This window comes from Marmota marmota, unplaced genomic scaffold (assembly GCF_001458135.2).
Source record: "Marmota marmota marmota unplaced genomic scaffold, marMar, whole genome shotgun sequence".
NCBI lineage: Eukaryota > Metazoa > Chordata > Mammalia > Rodentia > Sciuridae > Marmota > Marmota marmota.
In genome coordinates this window covers 3,505,187-3,527,059 of record NW_026000057.1, presented here as the reverse complement: position 1 = coordinate 3,527,059, position 21,873 = coordinate 3,505,187, and the positions used below count along the sequence as shown (strand labels likewise).

The 21,873-nt window shown below is 33.4% G+C and overlaps 1 protein-coding gene across 1 annotated transcript in view; it reads right to left on the bottom strand.

Moving 5' to 3' along the window:
* Abce1 (ATP binding cassette subfamily E member 1) overlaps positions 1-21,873 on the bottom strand; it is a 28,551-nt gene that overhangs the window by 6,220 nt on the left and 458 nt on the right. The window contains 13 exon segments of the mRNA XM_015484443.2: positions 819-877; positions 974-1,033; positions 1,996-2,217; positions 5,128-5,249; positions 9,162-9,251; positions 10,086-10,182; positions 10,429-10,498; positions 10,815-10,952; positions 11,323-11,381; positions 11,384-11,439; positions 12,471-12,568; positions 14,360-14,445; positions 15,800-15,933. Of these exon segments, the coding sequence (XP_015339929.1) occupies positions 819-877; positions 974-1,033; positions 1,996-2,217; positions 5,128-5,249; positions 9,162-9,251; positions 10,086-10,182; positions 10,429-10,498; positions 10,815-10,952; positions 11,323-11,381; positions 11,384-11,439; positions 12,471-12,568; positions 14,360-14,445; positions 15,800-15,902 (1,260 nt within the window). The 5' untranslated portion in view covers positions 15,903-15,933.

Below are 21,873 nucleotides of genomic sequence, written 5' to 3'. Positions count from 1 at the left end.
GTACCAGGCAAGCGGTCTACCACTGAGCCACAACCCCAGTCCTGAGAAAGGGCACTTTTCAATTGAGTTTCTAGAGTTTTAAAAATATATTCTTGGCAGGCTGGGGAATATAGCTCAGTTGGTAGAGTGCTTGCCTTGCAAGCACATGGCCCTCGGTTCAATCCCCAGCACCACAAAAAAACAAAACAAAACCCACAAAAAAACAAAAACAAAAAACCACAGATCAAAGATTAGTTCAAATGTTTTCTTCCACCTTTTGAGTGGCCTTTCCTCTTTCTTGACAGTATCATCATGCACAAATTACATTAAGTTTTTAAAGGTGTAGGAAAAAAGATAACAAGCAGATTTAATTTTTTTTTTTTTCTGGTACTGGGGATTGAACCCAGGGGCACTCAACCACTGAGCCCTATCCCTAGCCCTTTTTTGTATTTTATTTAGAGACAGGGTCTCACTGAGTTGCTTAGGACCTCCTGAGTTACTGAGGCTGGCTTTGAACTCGTGATCCTTCTGCCTCAGCCTCCTAAGCTGCTGGGATTACAGGTGTGCAACCCCGCCTGCGCTCAGATTTAAAAATATTTTCCACTAGTAGTTGAAATGAATCAAGGACCACTTTTGTGGTGTCTATTAATACTGTAAAAGATTTTCTTTTTTTTTGGTGTTAGGGATTGAATCCAGGACTCCACATGAGCTAGGCACACGTATCACTAAGCCATATCCCTAATCCCTTAATACAAGGATCAAACTATAAAAATGTGTGTGAGCGTACACACACACACACACTTTTCTTTGATAATCAAATAAAAGATGAAACAACTCACAGTTGATTTGGGACTGATTTTCTGTGGCTTATAACTGACATTTAGAACTGGCACTTCTCCTGCAAAATAATATGAATACACAATATATGAAATATCACCCAGATTTTAAAGTTTAACTATGTGGAACAGACTAAAGATTATATTTATAAAAGTACCTCCTTCATCAGGTTTAAGTCTTCCAGCAAGCATTCTGATAAAGGTCGTTTTACCTGTACCTGGCAATGTAACATACAAAAAATTGTTCTGAAAGATGCTTTACACTTCAAATAAAGCACAATGTCATACTTCTTTTTATCTGAGAAATTTGTTTTAAAAATAATACATTAATATTTTGGAACCTGAAGGTTATACAGAAAAATACTTAAATCTTTTGTGGCTTGTATTGAGTACAAGTTTATTACGAGAAATAAAGACTTGTCCAAGTTTATAATAACCATTTTAATAAGTGGTAGATCCATAAAGCTTGGGATAGTTTTTTAAAAAGACTCATTTAGCTAAACGATCAATTAAAATAGTATAGAGCATTTTATAATAGATACCATTATTTGAAATTATTTACATAAAGCATTTAAGTTGCAACCCAATTGCGAATTTATACTGAGTAAGAGAATTATATTACAATAATCCTTACATATTTTTTTCTAGTTTTGTTAGCTGTAGATTACAAGACAATGTTTATTTTTAAATCATAAAACACCAGATATTGAGTAGTCAAATTAATCTCACAACTATACTTATGGTGACAATTTATATTGAAAATGTTAGTCATACAACTACTTACAAAAGTAGACAGAGTACTCTGAATTGAAAATAAGTTCCAAAGAGAATTGTACAAGGAAAATCTTAGATTGTTTCTGAATTACCAATTTATGTTTTCCTTTCTAGTCATTTTGCAAGATGATTAAATGCCTTAATAATTTATACATAGAAAAACTGAGTAAAAGTATTTTCCAAGGATGTAGTGATACAAAATAGGAAATATTAACTTGCTTGAATAACAGATTAAACTATACAATGCCACAAAAATGTGAAGCTATACCAAGAAATTTATGGATTAAAAACTCAGCTGCCAATTCTAAAAATTGAGTCAAAGTTTTTCATGGAATAGGCAAAACAAATTTACTAGATAAGCAGAACAATCTTCTATATATCAAAAAAAAAAAAAAGGAAATCTTACCATTTTCCCCCAGCATCACCATGATTTCAGAATCTGTGAACTCTCCAGCTACAATTGCTAGCTCAAACTCTCCCATCTTTTTCTTCATACCCGGATATTTATACATACACATCTTTTTAACTTCTTCTTCATTTGCTGTCTCAGCCACTTTAAAAACAAGCGATGCATCTCGGAATCTCAAGTTTTCTGTTGGCACATAGCCATCCAAAAAAATGTTTATGCCTATTGTGAAGAAAAGACCAATTAAATACTAAACTTTCCTCAAATCCTAGAGTTCTTGGGAGCAATCTCCATATAGATTATAATTTCTGTGGATTTCTGATAATATGTAGGGTACTATATAATAAAGTGACTCAAAAGTACCTATGCACACACACCCCCACTCATGTGCACAGAAACACATTATTTCATTATATTATTTAAGATGCAAGATTATTTAAAATTTTTTTTTGCCACCAGGTTTTATGCAAAAGATGGCATACTGTCATTTTTGCTGTATTTTAAAATCAAAGTCAAATTATAATTTTTCTCTAAAAATGTATGACACGTACGTAAGAATGAAATACGTTCAGATTGGCCTAAAATAGCTTCAGAAATAACTCTTTAATAAACAATTTAAGTTATGAGTATTCAATTTCAATTTCCTATGATAACACATTTTGAAGCTATAGTTACGGCATTTTTTAAAAGATTAATTTTGTAATTTCATGACAAAAGTGAATGAGCTAACTTCATTTAATATTTGTTCTGACTCTACAAAGATAAACTCCCTTATCTAAACAGATTTTTTTTTTTAAATATCAGGGATTAAACCCAGGGGTGCTTAACCTCTGAGCCACACCCATAGCCCTTTTAATTTTTTAATTTGAGACAGGGCCTCGCTAAGTTCCTAAGGCTGGCTTTAAATTTGTGATCCTCCTGCCGCAGCCTCCCTAGCCACTGGGATTACAGGTGTGTGCCACCACATATAGCTACCTAAACAGATATTAATAAATGAAAGTAAACTAACATTGTACATGAGACTCCCTCTCTACTAAAACTATAAGATCCACAATGACAGACACACAGAAAAGAAAAAGTGAATTATTTGGGAAATAATGTAAGATCTTTTTTTTTTCAATGTTTCTAATATTGAAGTAAAATAAGAGAAAGATAGCAGCTAAAGTTCTGTAAGGTCTTGAAATGCAGTATAAGGATGTTATTAATTTCATCTGGAATTGAGAGCCACATCAGGAGGCCTGGATCCTCAGCCTATAACACAGGTGTAAAATAAACTTTGCTGCTAGAACAAATGAACAGATACATTTATTTTGCCAAAATCCCATGTTTTTCAACCTCATTTAAAAATTAGACATATAAAGAAATTAAAACCAAAAATGACAAATACCAACTGAAAGAAAACTAAATAAGCCACTTAATTCTATCTAATCTAATCCATCAATTAAGGAAACAAAGGCTAAAAGAAATAAGTGAGTTTGCTCAAAAAAGTCAGGCTTTACATTCCTAATATTTGTCTTGTCAGTTTAAACTAATTCAAACTATATTTATCTTCATAGTACATATAGCGTTTTCAATATTTATTCATATCATCATAAACCTGATTCTAGAATTATTATATGGTGTGAAGAACTCATGTTAATTATAGAGAATAAAATATCAACAATTGGTTCTGATAACACCCCTAAAGCTACTGTTAAGAAAACCGGGCAACCTCACAAAATTTTTCCTTAAAATATTTACCTTAGTAGGTAAGTTATAAATTCCTTCCCCACATCTCCCCCTCTGCCCCTGTACTGAGAACTGAACCCAGGGTACTGTACCACTAAACTATATCCCATACCCTTTTATTCTGAGACAGGGTATCGCTAAGTTGCCCAGGCTGCCTTTGAATTTGCAATCCTTCTGCCTCAGCTTCTCTTGTGTATCTGTGATTACAGGCATGTGCTGGCACGAGCTATTCCTTCCCTACATCCTAATTTTTTTTTTTTTGTACTGGGGATTGAACCCAGTGGCACTAAGTTACATCCCCAGTTCTTTTATTTTAGGAGAGAGTCTAAGTTTCTGAGGCTGGCCTTGAATCTGTAATCCTCCTGTCTTAGCCTCCTGAGTTGCTGGGATTACAGGCATGCACTACCATGCCTGGCATGTTTCTTAAAAATTATAAAAGCCACTACCATTTTTTTTTTAAAGTTTGTTTTTAGTTGTAGATGGATACAATCTCTTTATTTATTTTTATGTGGTACTGAGGATCAAACCCAGTGCCTCAGCATGCAAGGCAAGCACTTTACCACTGAGCTACAACCCCAGCCTTACCACCATCTTTTAAAAAAAAGGATATGATATGATATAAATTTATTTTTCCAAAAAGTGTTTTTTAGATATTTCAATCCTTCTGAAGAGATAAAAGAAAAAAACATCTATTACACTTCTGAACCCTAAGATACAGACTAAGTAGTTCTTTTTATGTTCTATGTTATCAGCTTTGGACAAAGAGAAGAAACACAAAGTACTATAAGTAAGCAGTGGAAAGAGAAAAAATCAAAAGGAAAAGGTATGCAAGCTGGAGAATGCATTGCTGCTTTCAGGAGTCTTTTAGTGGTCAACAGTTTCTATTGTTTAGTTTGCACATGAGGAGACATTGGAAGACAGTCAAGAGAATCCCTCTTTCATGAATGTTCAGGGAATAAGTGAAAATATGCTTATTAAACTACCTTATTAGTTTTAGATAGCCTTAGTTCCATAAACTCATGACATAGATTACAGTTAGAATATGATGAGCAATGAATGGATTTTAAGAGTTTTATTATTGGGACTGGCCCATCAAAAACAAATTAAGATGACAAATACTGCAGAAATAAAAATGTAGTTAAGACTTTTAATAGAGCAAAAATAGTAAAATTGCATTTTTATCCCTTCCCAACAGAAAATTCTCTATAAAAGAAATACTTTTTCTATAACATTGATATATATAATCTTTTACATACACTGTTCTCCTCAGTGATTAAATTCCAAGAGATCAGTTTTGCATAAATAGTAAAGCAATAAAAAAACTAGTCAATATCAACAATACATTTTCTAAGCATCAGAGTGGAAAGGAATACAGCATATGTGAAAACATTTTTTTCAAGTTACCTTCTCTTACACTAAAAGGCATAGTGACAACACCATAAGCACTCGGTACACCATATAAACAGCAGATGAAGTCAGAGAGATAGTCTAATACACTTAGGTCATGCTCCACCACAATGATATATCTGAAAATCAAAACAGACTTTTATTTTAAAATTTAACATAACACATAATTAGATAACTTCTATTTCTTTTTACTATAGCAGCAAATTGTAGAAAACCAGATATATTTTAAACTACTTAAATGTAAAGAATATATGAAGCAAAGCCATAAAATATTTCTTACATAGGCTATCAATGTCTATATTTAAAAATGTTTCCCTAAATTAAAAGGAAAACAACTAATATGAAAAGTTTACAGATAGAATGGATTAAAAAAAAATGGATATGAAATAATAACAACAATAAAAAAAGATATGCTGGACAAATAATAAATCCCAATGAAGGTCAGATAGGAAATAGTTTCCTGTATACTGAGGGACTTTATGAATGAGATATGATATGACATGAAACTAAGATTTGACTGAGGTGATAAAAAAACATTGCTATTAGGTAAAAAATAGTTTGCTTTTATGTATCACTTTATTCCTATTCCAAGACAGTTCAAGATGTTTAAAAATGTTCTGAAGACATCTCAAATGCCAACTTAATGCAACAACCTGCAAAAAAAAAATTCTCCATTTTTGTATTAACCCAACAAGTCTCAAGTTTCCAATTCTGCAAACATAATAAATATTCAAATATTATTTCAATGTTACCACAAGTGATATATTTGTTGTTGAATTTAATTTTTTACAGGTATTTTACCTCTTGTATAATGGGGACAAAATGGGCTAATGAAATCATTATCCTCCCAACAACAGAAAAATAACTGTTTATTCCTATTAAAACACTGTATAAATCGTAAAGTCTGTGAATTCTTTTCCAAAGTGCTGTGTAATAATTTTGTTCTTTTCCTTCTCTTCTTAAATTCTAGTTTAGGCTCCCATTACATTTCTTTTGCTATTACTGTATTTTCAACAAATCTCACTTTCTTCAGATCCCCTGATGTGGCTCTCAATTCCACATGAAATGAAACTTCCTTAAACTCTTTCAAGATCCTCCAAAACTTTAGCTTTCTTTACTTCATTTATATATAGAAAAAACTGAAACGTAGTTCTTTTTGCTGAATAATTCATTTCTTCATTTTGTGTGTCAAAAGGCTGTTTTTTTCCTTAGTCTCCTGCCAAAATCCTACTTGATCCTTTAAGTTCCATCTCAATTCCTACCCACTGTAGGGAAACTCTTCCTAATAGATGAACTGTTTTCTCCACTCCTGAGGTCCTATTATAAGTATCTGAATATATATTTGTCAAACCTCCTGCCTCCCCCTCTTTCAAATGGAGCTTCTGCAGACAAAAGTCCAAAATACGACTTCAGTCTGCCACTGTTTTTCTGCAATCCATCCTTTCTTTATTCCTTGCTATTTTTCGAAGGATATGATCTCCAAAATCTTTCTATAGCATTCAAGACTAAATATATGTTATGACATGCAGGAGAATTTCAGTATAAAAATACGCATCTTATGGCTCATTAACTATCCATCACTACATATGGATTATTTTAACTCTATAAATGAGATCAGTATATTTGTGAAAATGTCTCAATCAAGTTTTTCCACTTTGTTAGTCTAATTTTTCTTAACATATTATTCCTATTATAATTAAAGGTTACTGCTCTGTCCCTCATTGAAAAAATATCTTACATATTATTACTTTCCTTACTAATTTTTTCCCTGAGGTCCATCCATACCTATTATTTACTTCATCTATTTTTCCTATACAGAATAGCTCTTAATCTTTTAATGTTAAATTTATTCCTTACAAATGAGTTTAATCACCTCATGTCTTACCCAGGGGCCTCTACCACTGAGGTATACCCCCAACCCTTTCTATTTTTTGATACAAGGTTGCTAAGTTGAGGTGACTGGCCTCTAACTTTTGATCCTTCTACCTCAATCTACTGAGTCTCTAGGATAACAAGCATGTGCTACTGTATCCAGCTTAAGCTATCCTTTATATAACAGTTAAGAAGTTATTTTATACCTGGCCAAGTAAGACTTTTTACTTTTTATCATGGATATTCATAATTTCACTCGTGTATCTAGGTGAATTATTTATCTTCTATAGGACTTTTCTTTAAATTTAGGAACCTGAGATTTTTATTAATTCTGAAAAATTATCAGCCATGATCCCTTCATGCCTTTAACTTTCAGATTCCATTTTATTTTTATGTATTTTTTTTATTTTTCAGATTCTTAAGATACAGCAATTACTCTTATTTCATTCTCCATGTTTCTAAACCTCCCTTCCATATTTCAATTTCTTTCTCTCTCTGTAGTATGCCACAAAAACTCAACTTTTAAGGTTTCTAATGCTCTTTTCTACTAGCCCTAATTTACCTGTCTAGGGATGTTTTTTTTTTTTTTTTGTACTGGGGATTGAACCCAGGGGTGCTTAACCACCGAGCCACATCCCAAGCCTTTTTTATGTTTTGAGAGAGGGTTTCACTAAGTTGCTGAGGCTGACTTTGAACTGTGATCCTCCTGTCTCAGCCTCCCCATCTGCTGGGATTACAAGGTTGTGCATCACTGTGCCTGGGTGTTTAGGGAATTTTTAATGTCACTAACTTTTAACTTGTAAATTTGCTTAGGATTTTGAACACTTATTGCTTTTTTATACCATCATGTTCGCAGGGTTTTTGATCCTTTTAAATATTTTACATTATTTAATAATTACTTCAGCATTTCTATCTTATTATATTTTCTAACTATATTTGTAAATAGTTTTCTCTTGTAATTTATAACCCTAGATCTGAGCTCATGCTTGATAGTCTTTACATGTAAAAATGCTGTGCAATCAGATTTGAGGGCATATCCCTCCAGAGCAGTTTTTTATTTACTACTACAGGTCTAAAAATCCCAAAAGCCTTTTTAAAATATTACTCTCTCACCCTGAAGGGTTTATAGATACTACTGGTTACATACATTGAATTCCATAGCCATGTAAACTACTGGCTCATAAACAGAGATTTGAAAGGGAGCTGTCCCTAAATTTTCAATGTGTTTACTTGATATTTCCATGTGCTTATAATTTGTTTCCAAATTGCCTGTTTGCTAAGGAGTTCTTTCAGAGTCCTGACATATTATGTGTAATGATCCAATGCAAGGTGTTGCTTCTTTCCCACAGTGGATGTTAAAACCTAAGGCCTATTAGGGATGTCAGCAACATCTGGAAGGCCATCCCCTCATCTCTCCACTTTGTAATTCTCAAAATTCTTTTTATTTTTCCTTGCAAGATAAACCATGTATTTCAAATGACATTTATTAAAAGTTATTAAGGAGAGAGGTATCATGGTATAAAAAAATGCCATACAGAAAACACTCCCTCTATCCCATGTTTTGATTACAGCTTTCTCACACACTAAATCAGTAATCTAGGACACATAACTAGCTTTTCTGATCTTAAACTCCTTCAACTGAAAAATGGGAAGTACCTAAATAATCTTAGCAAGAATACCATAAGCAAATGAAATAATGGCTTTAAAAACTTTGAAAACTAACAAAGCACCTTATAAATACATGGGGGTATGATTATTTAACAGGTGATTAAGAACTCTTTTTTGCTCAGCAAGATTTTAAACACTGATATTCAGAATTACTCTAGTGATTCTTATGTCTTAAATTAGTGTATGAGAGACTTCTATTTGAGAATCTAGCAAAAGCTAAAGATCTACTTCCTAAAATGGAATATATTTATGTGAAAAACTGCATTTAATTTCAGAGAATTCATAGGTTTCCTAGAAACAGAGATATACGAATATATGAATCTTGCTCTAAGAACTTTTGTTCTAGATAGAGAAAAGTAAATTTTAGTGGTAGCTCTAAATAACCAATATTAAGAATCTATACACGTAGATGGATAATGCACTTAATTTTTAGAAATCTTGTTAAACTCCCCAAATAAAACAACAGAGGAATATTCCAGACCTATACTTACCTATCTGGATTTATTAAAGATCGGATAGTAATAGCAGCCTTTAAACGCTGCTTGACATCTAGGTAACTAGAAGGCTCATCAAACATGAAACTATAGGGGGGGAAAAAAGGAAAATAATTTCAAAAGACAAACATGACATCAATCCACCTTGCATGTTATTTTAAAGCAGTACTAATGGCTTCTAATGTAACTACAAGCAAAATCTCATTCATACCAATAAAGAGCATGTACCCATAACAGTAAAAATTTCTGTATTCTTATCAGAAACAGAAGAAAAAAATCGATTATGAAAAGCAGGACTGTATACCACATTTGGGGAAAGCCTCCCAGATTAGACCAACTTATAAACTGGTTCTACCCTCAAGAAAAAAATATCCCGACATATGGCCTGTAATAGTTTGGAGAGCTTTTCTGTTACTTAGCTGAAGTATAAATGCATTAAAGCCAATAGTTTTTTGGAGGACACTGCACAGAATTCACAGAATACTTTGTGGAGAAGAGCCAGCCTGTATTAGATACCAGAGTGAAAACATGAAAAAGATGGGATCAGTAAACAGCTGGGAGAAGAGCGGCACTAGAAGATAAGAAGGAAATTTGCCTTTTTCACTCTCTTTTTCTCCCTCATTTAGCATGCCACCCTGACATATTACAGTGGTCTAAAAAGACCTTTTTTTACTTGAGGTATTTAAAAAAGCTTGTTGGGCTGGTTGGATAACTTAAGTCTTAAAACTTGGAATGTATAAATCATAAACTACTTATCAGGGAATAACAGGAAAAATTGGTAATGGATGCACAACTGCTTCAACATCTTACTTCAGAAGTACAGCTTTAGATGCCATTAATTCCTCTCAAAACCACTGCTGTATTACAAATTAAAGCAAAAATAAGGATTAAGATATTTATAAAAATTGTAAAGAAACCTACATATCAGCTTTCTGTATGCAAACGACAGCACAAGCAAATCTCTGCAACTCTCCTCCTGAAAGATCTTCAACATTTCGTTCTTTTAGGTGGGTTAAATCTACAAAGAACATGGAGGCATTGTGTTCAATTTATCAATTTCATTTTACCTCTCTGGACAAAATGTATATTGCATGTTATGACTCTTGAGTTTGTACGACATTTCAGTTGAAAATTATAAAACATTAATATGTATGACAATTACTAAAGATTTTCCCATTTATTCCAATAATCAATATAAAGATGTACATCTTTATGAATTTAAGTTCAGGGTCTTTAAAAACACATTAACAAAATAAACTCTTACCGAGTTGTTGACATACAATTGCCTGTGTCTTTGTTTCATCCTTTCGGTCCAAAATAGACCCCACTGTCCCCTGTCATGATACCAGAAATAGTTACCATTATTTTCCTTCAATATTAAAATGAGTTACAAAATAAAATGAGTTTACTTTGATGTAGCTTTTTTTTTTTTAAAAGAGAGAGTGGAGAGAGAATTTTTTTAATATTTATTTTTTAGCTTTTCGGTGGACACAACATCTTTGTTTGTATGTGGTGCTGAGGATCGAACCCGGGCCGCACGCATGCCAGACGAGCGCGCTACCGCTTGAGCCACATCCTCAGCCCCTTGATGTAGCTTTTGTATCTCCTTAATAACTATAATATACAAATTCTTCCTGAAAAGCAACTGACCTTTGCAGCCTTGGGAATCTGGTCTACATACTGAGGTTTGATAATGGCCTTTAGGTCATCTTCTAGAATTTTGGTAAAGTAATTTTGTAATTCAGATCCCCGGAAATATGTCAGTATCTCCTGCCAGTCAGGAGGATCCTAAAAATATACATATCAAATTTAAGTTAACAATGCAATTTCAAAGAAGATGAATGTTATACAAAATTGAACATATACTGAAATCGAATACCTCAGGACTCTAAATTTGGAGGTAGATTTAATTTTAAATCAAGGCATACCAACTCACAACATTTTAGGAACTCTCAGTTGAGGAAATTGAGAACTCTCAGTTAAGTAGAACTATCAGGTTTTAATTCAAAAGGAATGAAAAAACTTCATCTACACAGTTTCTCAGCATTACAAAAAAATCTTAAAAACAACATGGAACAAAAAAAAAAGTCACACATAAATTTCTCCCTTCAAAATCTTAAAAGACATCCAAAGATAGTAATTTTTATAAAATACCTACATCATACTTTCCAAGGTTTGGCTTTTGCTTTCCTGCTAAAATTTTTAAAGCAGTCGACTTCCAATACCATTAGTTCCAACTAATCCCAAAACTTCACCTGGGCGAGGAATAGGCAACCTGATGTAATATACAAAAAAAAAAAAAAAAGCCACAGAACAACCTTCAGAATTAGGTAGCAACAGCTATATAACATCACAACAATGTATTTTAATGCACTTGCACTCCACACACATCCATTAGTAAGCTAAGAAATATATATCTATGCAGATATTATTGGCTATTAGGAATAAAACAGCCAAGATTAATTTAAACTGTTAATTGTTAGAAATGCATCTGTGACCAATATTACTCTGAATTTTTCTTATTCAATGTCCATTCTAAAGTAAATTTCTTCTTTACATATAAGGCTCAGTTTTAATGTATAGCAAAATGCTTCAGTACAAAATTACATAGCAGGTGCAACCTCACACTATCATTTTTATTTTTTTCTGGCCTGCCAATTACTTACAAGGAGAGAAGTGCCACATCAATCAGAAAAATTCCACTTCATTCTCCCTGCTGCAGTTGGCCCCTTAAAGCTGGCAGGTTGAGAAATATCTTTTTATTAATAAAGCCTAGATTTCTAGATTCAAAATATTAATGTTCAGCAGACAGAAACCTCAAAGAACTATAGACCTTGCAATTTAATATGTCTAAGTTCAGAGTGATTTCCTCTGTAGATAGATTAATAGATTAAAAATAAAACTAAGGGCAAGATCCCTTAGAAGTTATTTTGGGGATAAAGTTATTATGAACAACAGTCATTCTCAACCTGGTTGTATATCAGAATCACCTAGGACTTCGTCAGTCCCTACATCAATAGATAATAATGTAGTTTGACTGGGTGGAAACCTGGGCATTAGCAGTTGTTTCAAAGTCCCAGGATTTAATTCTAATATTAACCAGAATGAACCGTTGACATACATATTCACACATGTATCTACATATATACAAAATACAATTTTGTACAATGCTATAATATTCTCTTCCCCTTTGATGGATGATCAATATCAGTTTTCCCCCTAATTTTGTTATTTCTCTAAAAATTCTAAATGTTATTTTATTCTTAAATTGACCGAGTTAAATAAGAATGCTAACATGAAATATACCTGTGAAGTTTGAAGGCATTGGCACAATATCGATGTGTTGTTTCTTTTTCCAAGTTGCTTGGTAAGTTGACAATTGATAAGGCGCCAAAGGGGCATTTCTGGTTAAAAAAAAAAAATTAATTTTGTATTAATTTGTAGAAAAATACATGACTAAATGGATTATTTTTATAAGCAGTCTTCCAAAGATGGGAATTTTACAAGAATGTGAATTTATTTTTTCATTCCTTTTCTTATTTGCTTAAAAATTAAGTTGTGCTTGGCTCAGTGGTGCATGCCTGGAATCCCAGCTACTCAGGAGGCTGAGGCAAGAGGATGTCAAATTCGAAGCCTGCCTCAGCAACTCAGCAAGGCCCTAAGCAACTTAATAAGAGCTTGTCTCAAAATAAAAAATAAAAAAGGCTGGGGGTGTTCAGGGTTAAGCAACCCTAGGTTCAATCCTTAGTGCATGTGTGCATATACACATACACAAAGTGGTAAGGTGGCGAAAAAAATTTCACAGAATAGAGGCACATACCCCCCTGCAAAAGCATTTGTTTTCTAATAAAGTAACCACCATCTCTAGATAAAACTTTTAATTCTTTTTAAGTTATATTTTTCTACCAGTGGAGTAACTTTTATTTATAAAATGTCTAAATGCATATAAAATGCTTATAGGTTGTAAATGATTTAAACTTCTCTAATGTTACAAGGAAAGATACCACCATTGTTTATAAGGTGAATTATTAGTATCTTATTGTTCAGAAGTATATATTATCTTTCTACCCCCAGACAGATTCATTTCATTAGTATGTTTTTAGCCACTCAAATGCCATTTCCAAAATTTTGAAATCTCATTTTCTTAAAGCAGAAAATGAAACAAAACAAAAAACAATAGAACAGGGGCTGGGGATGTGGCTCAAGCGGTAGCGCGCTCGCCTGGCATGCGTGCCGCCCAGGTTCGATCCTCAGCACCACATACAAAAACAAAGATGTTGTGTTCGCAGAGAACTAAAAAATAAATATTAAAAAAATTCTCTCTATCTAAAAAAACAAAAAACAGTAGAACAGATGATACTATATTGTTCAAAATAGACTCCCAGCACCTTGGGCACAGGCACATATCTTTAATAAAAAGACTAGTAAATATATGCTAAGGGGAATGTTTCCTGCAAAACAAGAGAAAATGTTTACAGGTATCTAGGAAAGTTTTCTGGATACTTAACTGAGGCTTCAGAAACCAAAGTAAAATATACCTATGATTTATTTGAACAATTTATAGGGTGGTATCCACACTCTGGTGAAGTTTCTTTTTGTATTACCTATAAATAAAAATATCTAAATTAAGACTTTATACACTGACTCCTATCTTCCTTTTATAAACTAAATATGGAAATTCACTATTCAGAATCAAAAGTTTAATTAAATTATTCAATGCAACAAACACTAGTTGAGCTTTTAAAAAATTACACAATTGGGTAAACCCCACAGAAGTGTGTGTCAAATACAGTAGAAGCAGCACTTAAGGATTAAATTTAAAAATTTTCGCTGTGTGTATTTCTACTTAAAAGTGGTGAATTTAACATTAATACATTCTTGTTTTTTATATTTCCAAAAGATTCTAGCAAAGACACCCTGGATAAAGTACATTTCATAAAAAGGCAAATAAAGAGACACAAACTTGGGTTGGAAATGGCTTTACAAAGTTATGTGGGCCAAGGAGAATCTTTCAAAACAGTAGTTTAAAACATCAATTTTAAAACGCGATATCCTTAGTGATAAGAATACTACATTCCTAAATTAATATTTTTTATTCTTTTGGCTCTTTAGAAGTAGTTATAAAGTAGTCAGAATTTTCATAGTTCACTTTAGGGCTAAAGATGTGATACACTAAATAAAATACTTTCACTTACCTTAATACAAATACCACAACCAATACAAAGAGTTTCAGAAATCCATGCTATTTTGCTCTGGGGAGTAACCTCTATGCATAATTTTCCTGGTAAAGAAAAAAAGTAAGTCATTTTCCCTTATGTTCTATGATTTTCTGATCATCTTTACTTAGGCCATTTTGGTTCCAAATTTCCATAGAGAAGCAAATTTCAAAAACAAAGACTACACAAAGAAATATATTTGAAATACTGTCTTACATCAGTGTTCTGTGGGGGTAAATTTCTAAATTCAATTTCTAAGTTTATTAATTACACAAATATTCCTGTCAGATATTAGGGAGATGACTCTAATATATTTTGTTTTATTTACTACTGGAGAAGAAAATATGCTACTGAAAGTACAACAAACCCTGGACCTTTTTAAGCTGACTGACCTGAATCTTTTCTTTTTTAAAAAAATATTCTTTTAGTTGTAGATGAACACAATACATTTATTTCATTTGTTTTTATTTTTATGTGGTGCTGGGGATTGAACTCAGTGCCTCATGAATACTAGGCAAGCGCTTTACCACTGACCCAGCCCCCTGACCTGAATCTTTTATGTAGTCAAGGATACTATAGGTAGGGATGAAATGTTAACTAGATCAGTTAAAAGCAAAAAAGTTATGCACAGGTAAATATATACATAATACATAGGTGAAATTAAACATGATATTAGGGATATTAACAAAGAAATTTTTGTATGCATGGAACATAGTAATAGATGACATCTAAATTTTCTCTCTTTTTTGTTATTGGGGACTGAACACAGGCTCCACCACTGAGATGTTTGCCATTCCTTTTTATTCTTTTTATTTTGAGATAGGGTCTCACTAAGTTGCTCAGGCTGGCTTTGAACTTGTGATCCTTCTGACTCCACCTCTAGAAGAGGTGGGTTTATAAGTGTGTGCCACTGAATGCAGCTTAAATTTCCTTTTCAAGATTCAGTAAGTCTAGACTTCACTAGTACAAAGTAGCGATCACATAATATATCCTTTCTAAAGACTACCAACAATTTGTGAGCTTTGAATTGTTAAATTTGTTTAATCTTGATATACAGCAAAACTTTATAAATAGTCATTGCTATTATTTTTGTTTTTTAAAGATGAGAATACAGTAAAATAGAAAGAAAGTTTTTGATAATCCCCATGACTTAAAAGTAATTACAGAATTTTGTAGAAGAGTAAAAATTGCAGTAATCTCTGGTTTACTTCACATTTAGTAAACCAACGGCTATTTTTTTTTAAACAGGGTCATTTATTCATAAGCAATAAAAGACATTTAGAACAAACTATGAATCTCATCTTTGTGAAACTAGTGGGGGTAACAAAGTTTACGCTAAAGCCCATTAAAAAAACCATCAAATCAGTTTATTTTCTTTCAGGACCTTTTTTTAATCCATAAGTGATCCACCCAACTTACCCATTCGAACCACAGGACAACTTTTTTTGCACTCCTGTCGACATTTCTTAGGTTTACACTTGTCATGGTTAACAATAGCAATTCTTGTTAATTTGTCTGCCATAATTGTAACAAAGTAAGAATATCCAGCTCTTCTGTTAAAAAAAATTAACAAAATTATGGCAAATTCAACACATTTAGGTAAGAATATTCATGGGCATAAAAAAGTAGACAGGAGGACACAAAAAATCATTATATGATTAACTGGAAAACACAAGAGAATTTTTAAAAATAGTAAAAAGTATTAAGTAAAGTTGTGAAAACCAATTTCATATACATACCTTAATCAGAAGATTTATATAAGGAAAGAAAAACACAAAGCACTTAAAATAGCAATAAAAAAGAAAACACGTAGAACAATATATGAGAACTTTCAAAATCACTAAATGACAAGATCTAACCAAGTAAAATAAACTGCTATCTCAGTTTTTACAATACAGAACAGCCAATACTAGCTATCTGAATTCTCCCTATATTTACACATTTCAACCAATCTCATGAAACAAACAAAAAAATCCCAAAACCAACCAGACAAACCAAATCTAAACTTCTTATGGAAAAAAACCAAAGAAGTGATAACAGTCTTGAAAGCTGAAGAAGAGAAAGAATGGGGAAACTTCCATTTCAAAAACAATTATAAGGTCTCAGTAATTAATACTGATACCAGTGTGAATAGAGACCAATCAAATGGGAAGACCAGATATGAGAACTAATATACATGATAAAAATGCCTGCTCTTCCCTACCCCAAACCAATCATGAATATTTCATGTCTTATCCAACTGACTATAATAGATATTATTGATGAAAATGGAATATAGTTATTAAGGCCATGATCATCATGCTGATCAACTGGGAACTTGCAATATGGCTAATATTGGACTTTATGCTAATAGCAATGAAATCAACTATATATATATGCTGTGCTTATTTTAAGGCTTTTATAAGTCTTCATGTGTAATAGCTATAGAGTATTAAGATCAAAGTGAACTGAAAATTCTTTTATATAATACTGGAATGAATCCCATAACCTCAATTTCAAACCTCATTAGTTATACATAATAACTACAATGCACTAATAAAAAATTTTTATGGTACTGGGCTTAGTGCACAGACATTAATTTTCTCAGAATGGTGATGAAGATAGATTATTCCAAAAAGTACCTTCATACTCCAGTTTATTCCAATATGTAATGAAGAAATCTGAAGCAAAAAAGACTATCCATTAAAGATATTGTGTTGGCTTTTTCTATAATCCTCTAACCTGATCTTTTTTCATAGACTACTTCCCTTTTGCACACCTTTCAAATCTTTCTCACACCCACCAATATGATTAGGTTTGGAGAGGAGCAAGAGATCTTGTTCTTCAATGTTCCCAGACTATGGTCTCTTTTTTCCTAAAAACAGTAAGTTTGATCTCTCAAATCATCCAAGTGCTTTTTTTTTTAGTCATTAATGACAATCAGACCATCAAATTCTTTTCATTCTTTGAAGACTTTAGCCCTTGGCTAACTTTCATTCTTTTACAACTCCTGACACAGTTTTTTATTTTCATTTGCTCACAGATGACATTCTATTAATTGCATATCATCTCAGTTGTTAACTCCTCTCGTCCAATAATGTCTTCTACCTTACCACAGCCACTCATTATTCCCTGGACCTCATCATTACAAGTAACTACAATCCATCCATAACCTCAATTTCAAACACCTCATTCTCCAACCACCACTCCTATAGTTCACCCATCTAATACATAACAATCCAACAACTCTTTGATTCCTCTCTCCTCCAAACATACTATCTCTTGATCTGCCACATTCCCACTACACCACAGTTATCTTTATTTCCCTTCAAACTTAGCTAAAATTACACTGTCAATCATTTATACCCTCAACCACAATCTTGGTTAAATCCATTTCTTCATCTGCATGGAGCCAGAAATGGGGAGGAAAAAAACAACAACAAACAAAGCCTGCTGACTGGCTTCCTTTTAAATTCATCATCTCAAATGGACCCTCATGCCATTAACGAGCAATCACACTATACTGGTCCCTCATTATCCATGGAGGACTGCTTTCAGGTTCTCCTTGCCCCAGTGTACAGCAAAACCCGATAAAGTGCAAGTCCTTATATAAAGGCATGCACTATTTGTATATAACCTGTGTACATCCTCTTGTATATTACAAATCATCTCTGGATGACTTAAAATACCTAATACAATGTAAATGCTATGTAAATTGTTGTTATACTTTTTTCTGTTTAGGGAACAATGACAAGAAAAAAGACTGCACATATCCAGTACAGATGTAATTAAAATTTTTTTCAAATATTTTTGGTTGAATACAGAACCTGCAGACACAGAACCCCCAAATGGAGGACCAATTGTATGTTATTTCCCTAGCTAAGTCTATTTGTTCACAGAATACAGTCCCCCAAAAGAATGTTCATTAAATTCTCCCTTTTGTCTTTCACATCAGTTATTCTCTTTACTGGCTCATGCTCATCAACACTGCAGCATTCTGTTATCTTGTTACCATCATCTCCCATTATTTTACCTCTCCTTCTTTAAGGTTACCTGAAAGAACTGCCTATACTCAATGTCTTAAACTTCTCTTCATGCGTTCTTCTCTGGAATCCACTCCAGGCTTTAGAGCCCACTGCTTCATTAAGCAACTTATCATGCCATCTTTGTTCACATGGCTAAATCAAATGGTTAATTATCAAACCTTAACTGATCTGACCAAAATATTGCATCTGACATAAATTATGACTTTTTCTTACTAGACTGAACACTTCTTGATGTGGTTGTAAAATACAATACTAATCTGGGTCTTTTATTTTCCTGGTAACCCCCTTCCTTTTCTTTAAGGTCCCTAAATGTTGAGAGTGTTCTAAGACTCATTTCTATATATATTCATTCCCCAAGATGTTCTATTCTTGTCTCATGTTTTAAAATCCCACTTTTATCCTAAATTTCTATTTCTAGTCAGGATATCTTCCCCAAACCCAAAACTTGAATTCTACCTGATTACAAGACCTCCTCCTCAGCTGGGAGATCCAGCAGCATCTCCCCAACTGAGCTACTGCAATCCTCACTAATATCCTCTTTTTTAGCAGCCTTACTATTCTGATAAATGGTAACTTATCTCCCATTTACTCAGGTCAAAATCCCTTGTCATCTTTGTTTTCTATGCAACAAAAACTAACCCTATTGAATTTACCTTTAAAATATATCCAGATCTGGCTACTTCTCACAATTTTTATAAGCCATCAACACCATCTTTTACCTGCATTACTCAAATAGCTTCTGACCAGACCTCCTTCCTTTCACCTTTTCCTCCTACTCTAACCCTCAACAGTTCATTCTCAGTTCAGGAACCAAAGTAATCCTTTCAAAGAGTAAGTCAAATTGTATTACTCCTCTACTTAAAAATGGTTCAGTGGCTTCCCTTCTCAGCCTGAATAAAAGTGAAGTCCTTAAATAATCATCAAGATGCTTATCAGCTTTGGTGAACTTTCTGATCTTCAACTGTTCTAGCTCTTGTTCAATGGGTTCCAGCCATATTGGCTCCTTATTGTCCCTAGCACACACCAGACATGTTCTTGCTTTAGGGTCTTGGCACTTTGTTCCTTCTGCCTTTAAAGCTCTTATCCCTAGAGAGCTACATAGCTCAGTTCTCAAGTCTTTACTGTTTCTTAGGACATCTCCAAAAAATATACCCAGCTGCCTTCTGGTATTTTTTTGGGTACTGGGTATTGAACAAAGAAGCACTTAACCACTGAGCCACATCCCCAGCCCTTTTTAAATTTTGAGACAAAATCTCACTAGTTAATTAGGGCCTCACTAAGTTCCTAGGCTGGCTTTGAACTTGTGATCCTCCTGCCTCAGCTTCCAGAGCTGCTAGGATTACAGGCATGCATCACCACTCCAGGCCACCTAGCTGCCTTTTTAACCCTCTTTTTGTTTTATTTTATTTTTTCTCCTTAGCCCTATTATATGACATGCTATCTTACCTAGTGTATATGTATTGTATAAATGCATATGTGGTTCTCTCTATATTCTCCCTCTCTCTCCCCATGCATTTTTCTCCTCTCCAAATAGAATGTACTCCATCATCAAGAGGAAAGGGATTTTTGTTTGTTCCAGTGACTGGACCAGTGCCTACACAAAATAGAAATTCAAACATTTCTGTTGAATGAATGAGAAAATTAATTTAAAGACAGTGATTTTCTTCTAGGTTATAACAACTTCCAAAATCCTGCATGCTACCAATATTTTATGGTGACAGTTGTTCACTAAACTATATACTGAGAAAAAAAGAACCTCCCCCCCAAAACTAAGTAGGCATATAATAAACACAGCTATGCTAGCCAACCAGTTCACTAGTCTAAAAACCCACCCAGGCCCTGAAAGTTAGAAGAAATTAAATGACTAATTCTATGATAAAATCGGTAGTAATTCAACTACAAAAAACCCATTATCCTGAAAAATGACAAATTCTTAAGAACTAAAGATTTTTTAGTAAGCTATTAAAATAAAACTGGACATCATGTGTTCCAATTTAAATACTGAATGCCTTTCTACAAATTAGCTGGTGAATAAATTCACCCCCAGGGGATATATCTTTTATCATAAAATTGCTCCAATTTTATTTTTATTAAGGTATTAAAATGTTTCATTTAATTTTTCAAACTATTTTTGAAAACCAAAAGACATGCTTACAGAAGAATATAAACATGTCAGAGGTAGCGAATAGATGGATTTGTATAAAAATAGAGATAAGTTATAATGCACTTAAGAAAAACATTTTCACAATTGTTAATCAACTATGTGAACACTATTAGGTCAATTTTTCTGTTACTTTCAAGACTTAGGGAAAAGTAATTACCTATGTTCTTTTTCAGTAGGAAAGATCTGGCACAGTAAAGTTTGGTGGGGAAGATTATAGTATATGACTGAGGAGAATAAAAAGGGATTTTAAAATATATTTCAAATCTGAATGAAGACAGACTGTTCAAAATAGGTGCTCAAAAAAGTGACCTTGCTATCATTCTTCCAATAAGGAGGAAAAAAAAGAGCGAGGCATTTGCAGTCTAAAATCAAAATCATTATAATGCTGTTTGAAAGCATTTAAAAGATTGTTGTTAACTTATGATGGTTGAGTTCATGTGCAATATTCTAACCGATGCTTACTGTAGACTACTAGTTATATAAAATACTTACAAGAATTCTTTTTGAAGTATGAGAGAACCAAGTTTTTAATTAAAAAATGACCCACAAAAACCTTCTGGTTCATCTACAGATAAAAACCTTTTGTTATACCGAAAGCATTGTCAGGTATTTGGTACTGAATGAATATTCTCAGCATACAGGACAAATGATTGCAAGGTACATGCCACTACCATAACTGTCTATTTAGCAGTCCCTTGGAAGACACGGTAAAAGCAACAAAAAGTTGTTTTGACAGTTATTCCTTAATCATCGATTTTGCCACTTAAAAAAAGAAGAAAAAGGAAAAAAAAATTATGTAGTTCATGGGTTGTGGGAATTTGGCCATCATTCATTGCCAGCAAATACGTATTGAGTACCATCCTTGAACTCAAGGAATTTAAGATATGAAAAAGTGAAAAACGGATAAGCCACCAAGGGGGAAAGTACCTCCCCCCCCCCCAACCTACAGGCCTTCAACTGGGAAATTACATGAGATAACCCCAATCATAGCCTAGTACACGTCGCTCTATGATAAAAGCGGAGCGACGTTAGTCCATAATTTCTGGAAAGCTGGGAGTGGACCTAGTATTCGACTTCATGGCGGCAAGATGCCATGACTCATTCCACAATCACCGAACGGCAGAAAGAAAGCCACAGCTTCCCACAGCCAAATGTCATATTTGATGACATAGCCGTTTTACTGTGAGGGGATACTGCAAGTTCTGAAGGTGCCTTCCTCTCCAGAAGGGTCAGCTGCAGGGTAGGAGCAGGGAAAAGAGCGAGCGGAGGCGGCAGAGGTTGGATCTCCGAGGCGACGGCATGAA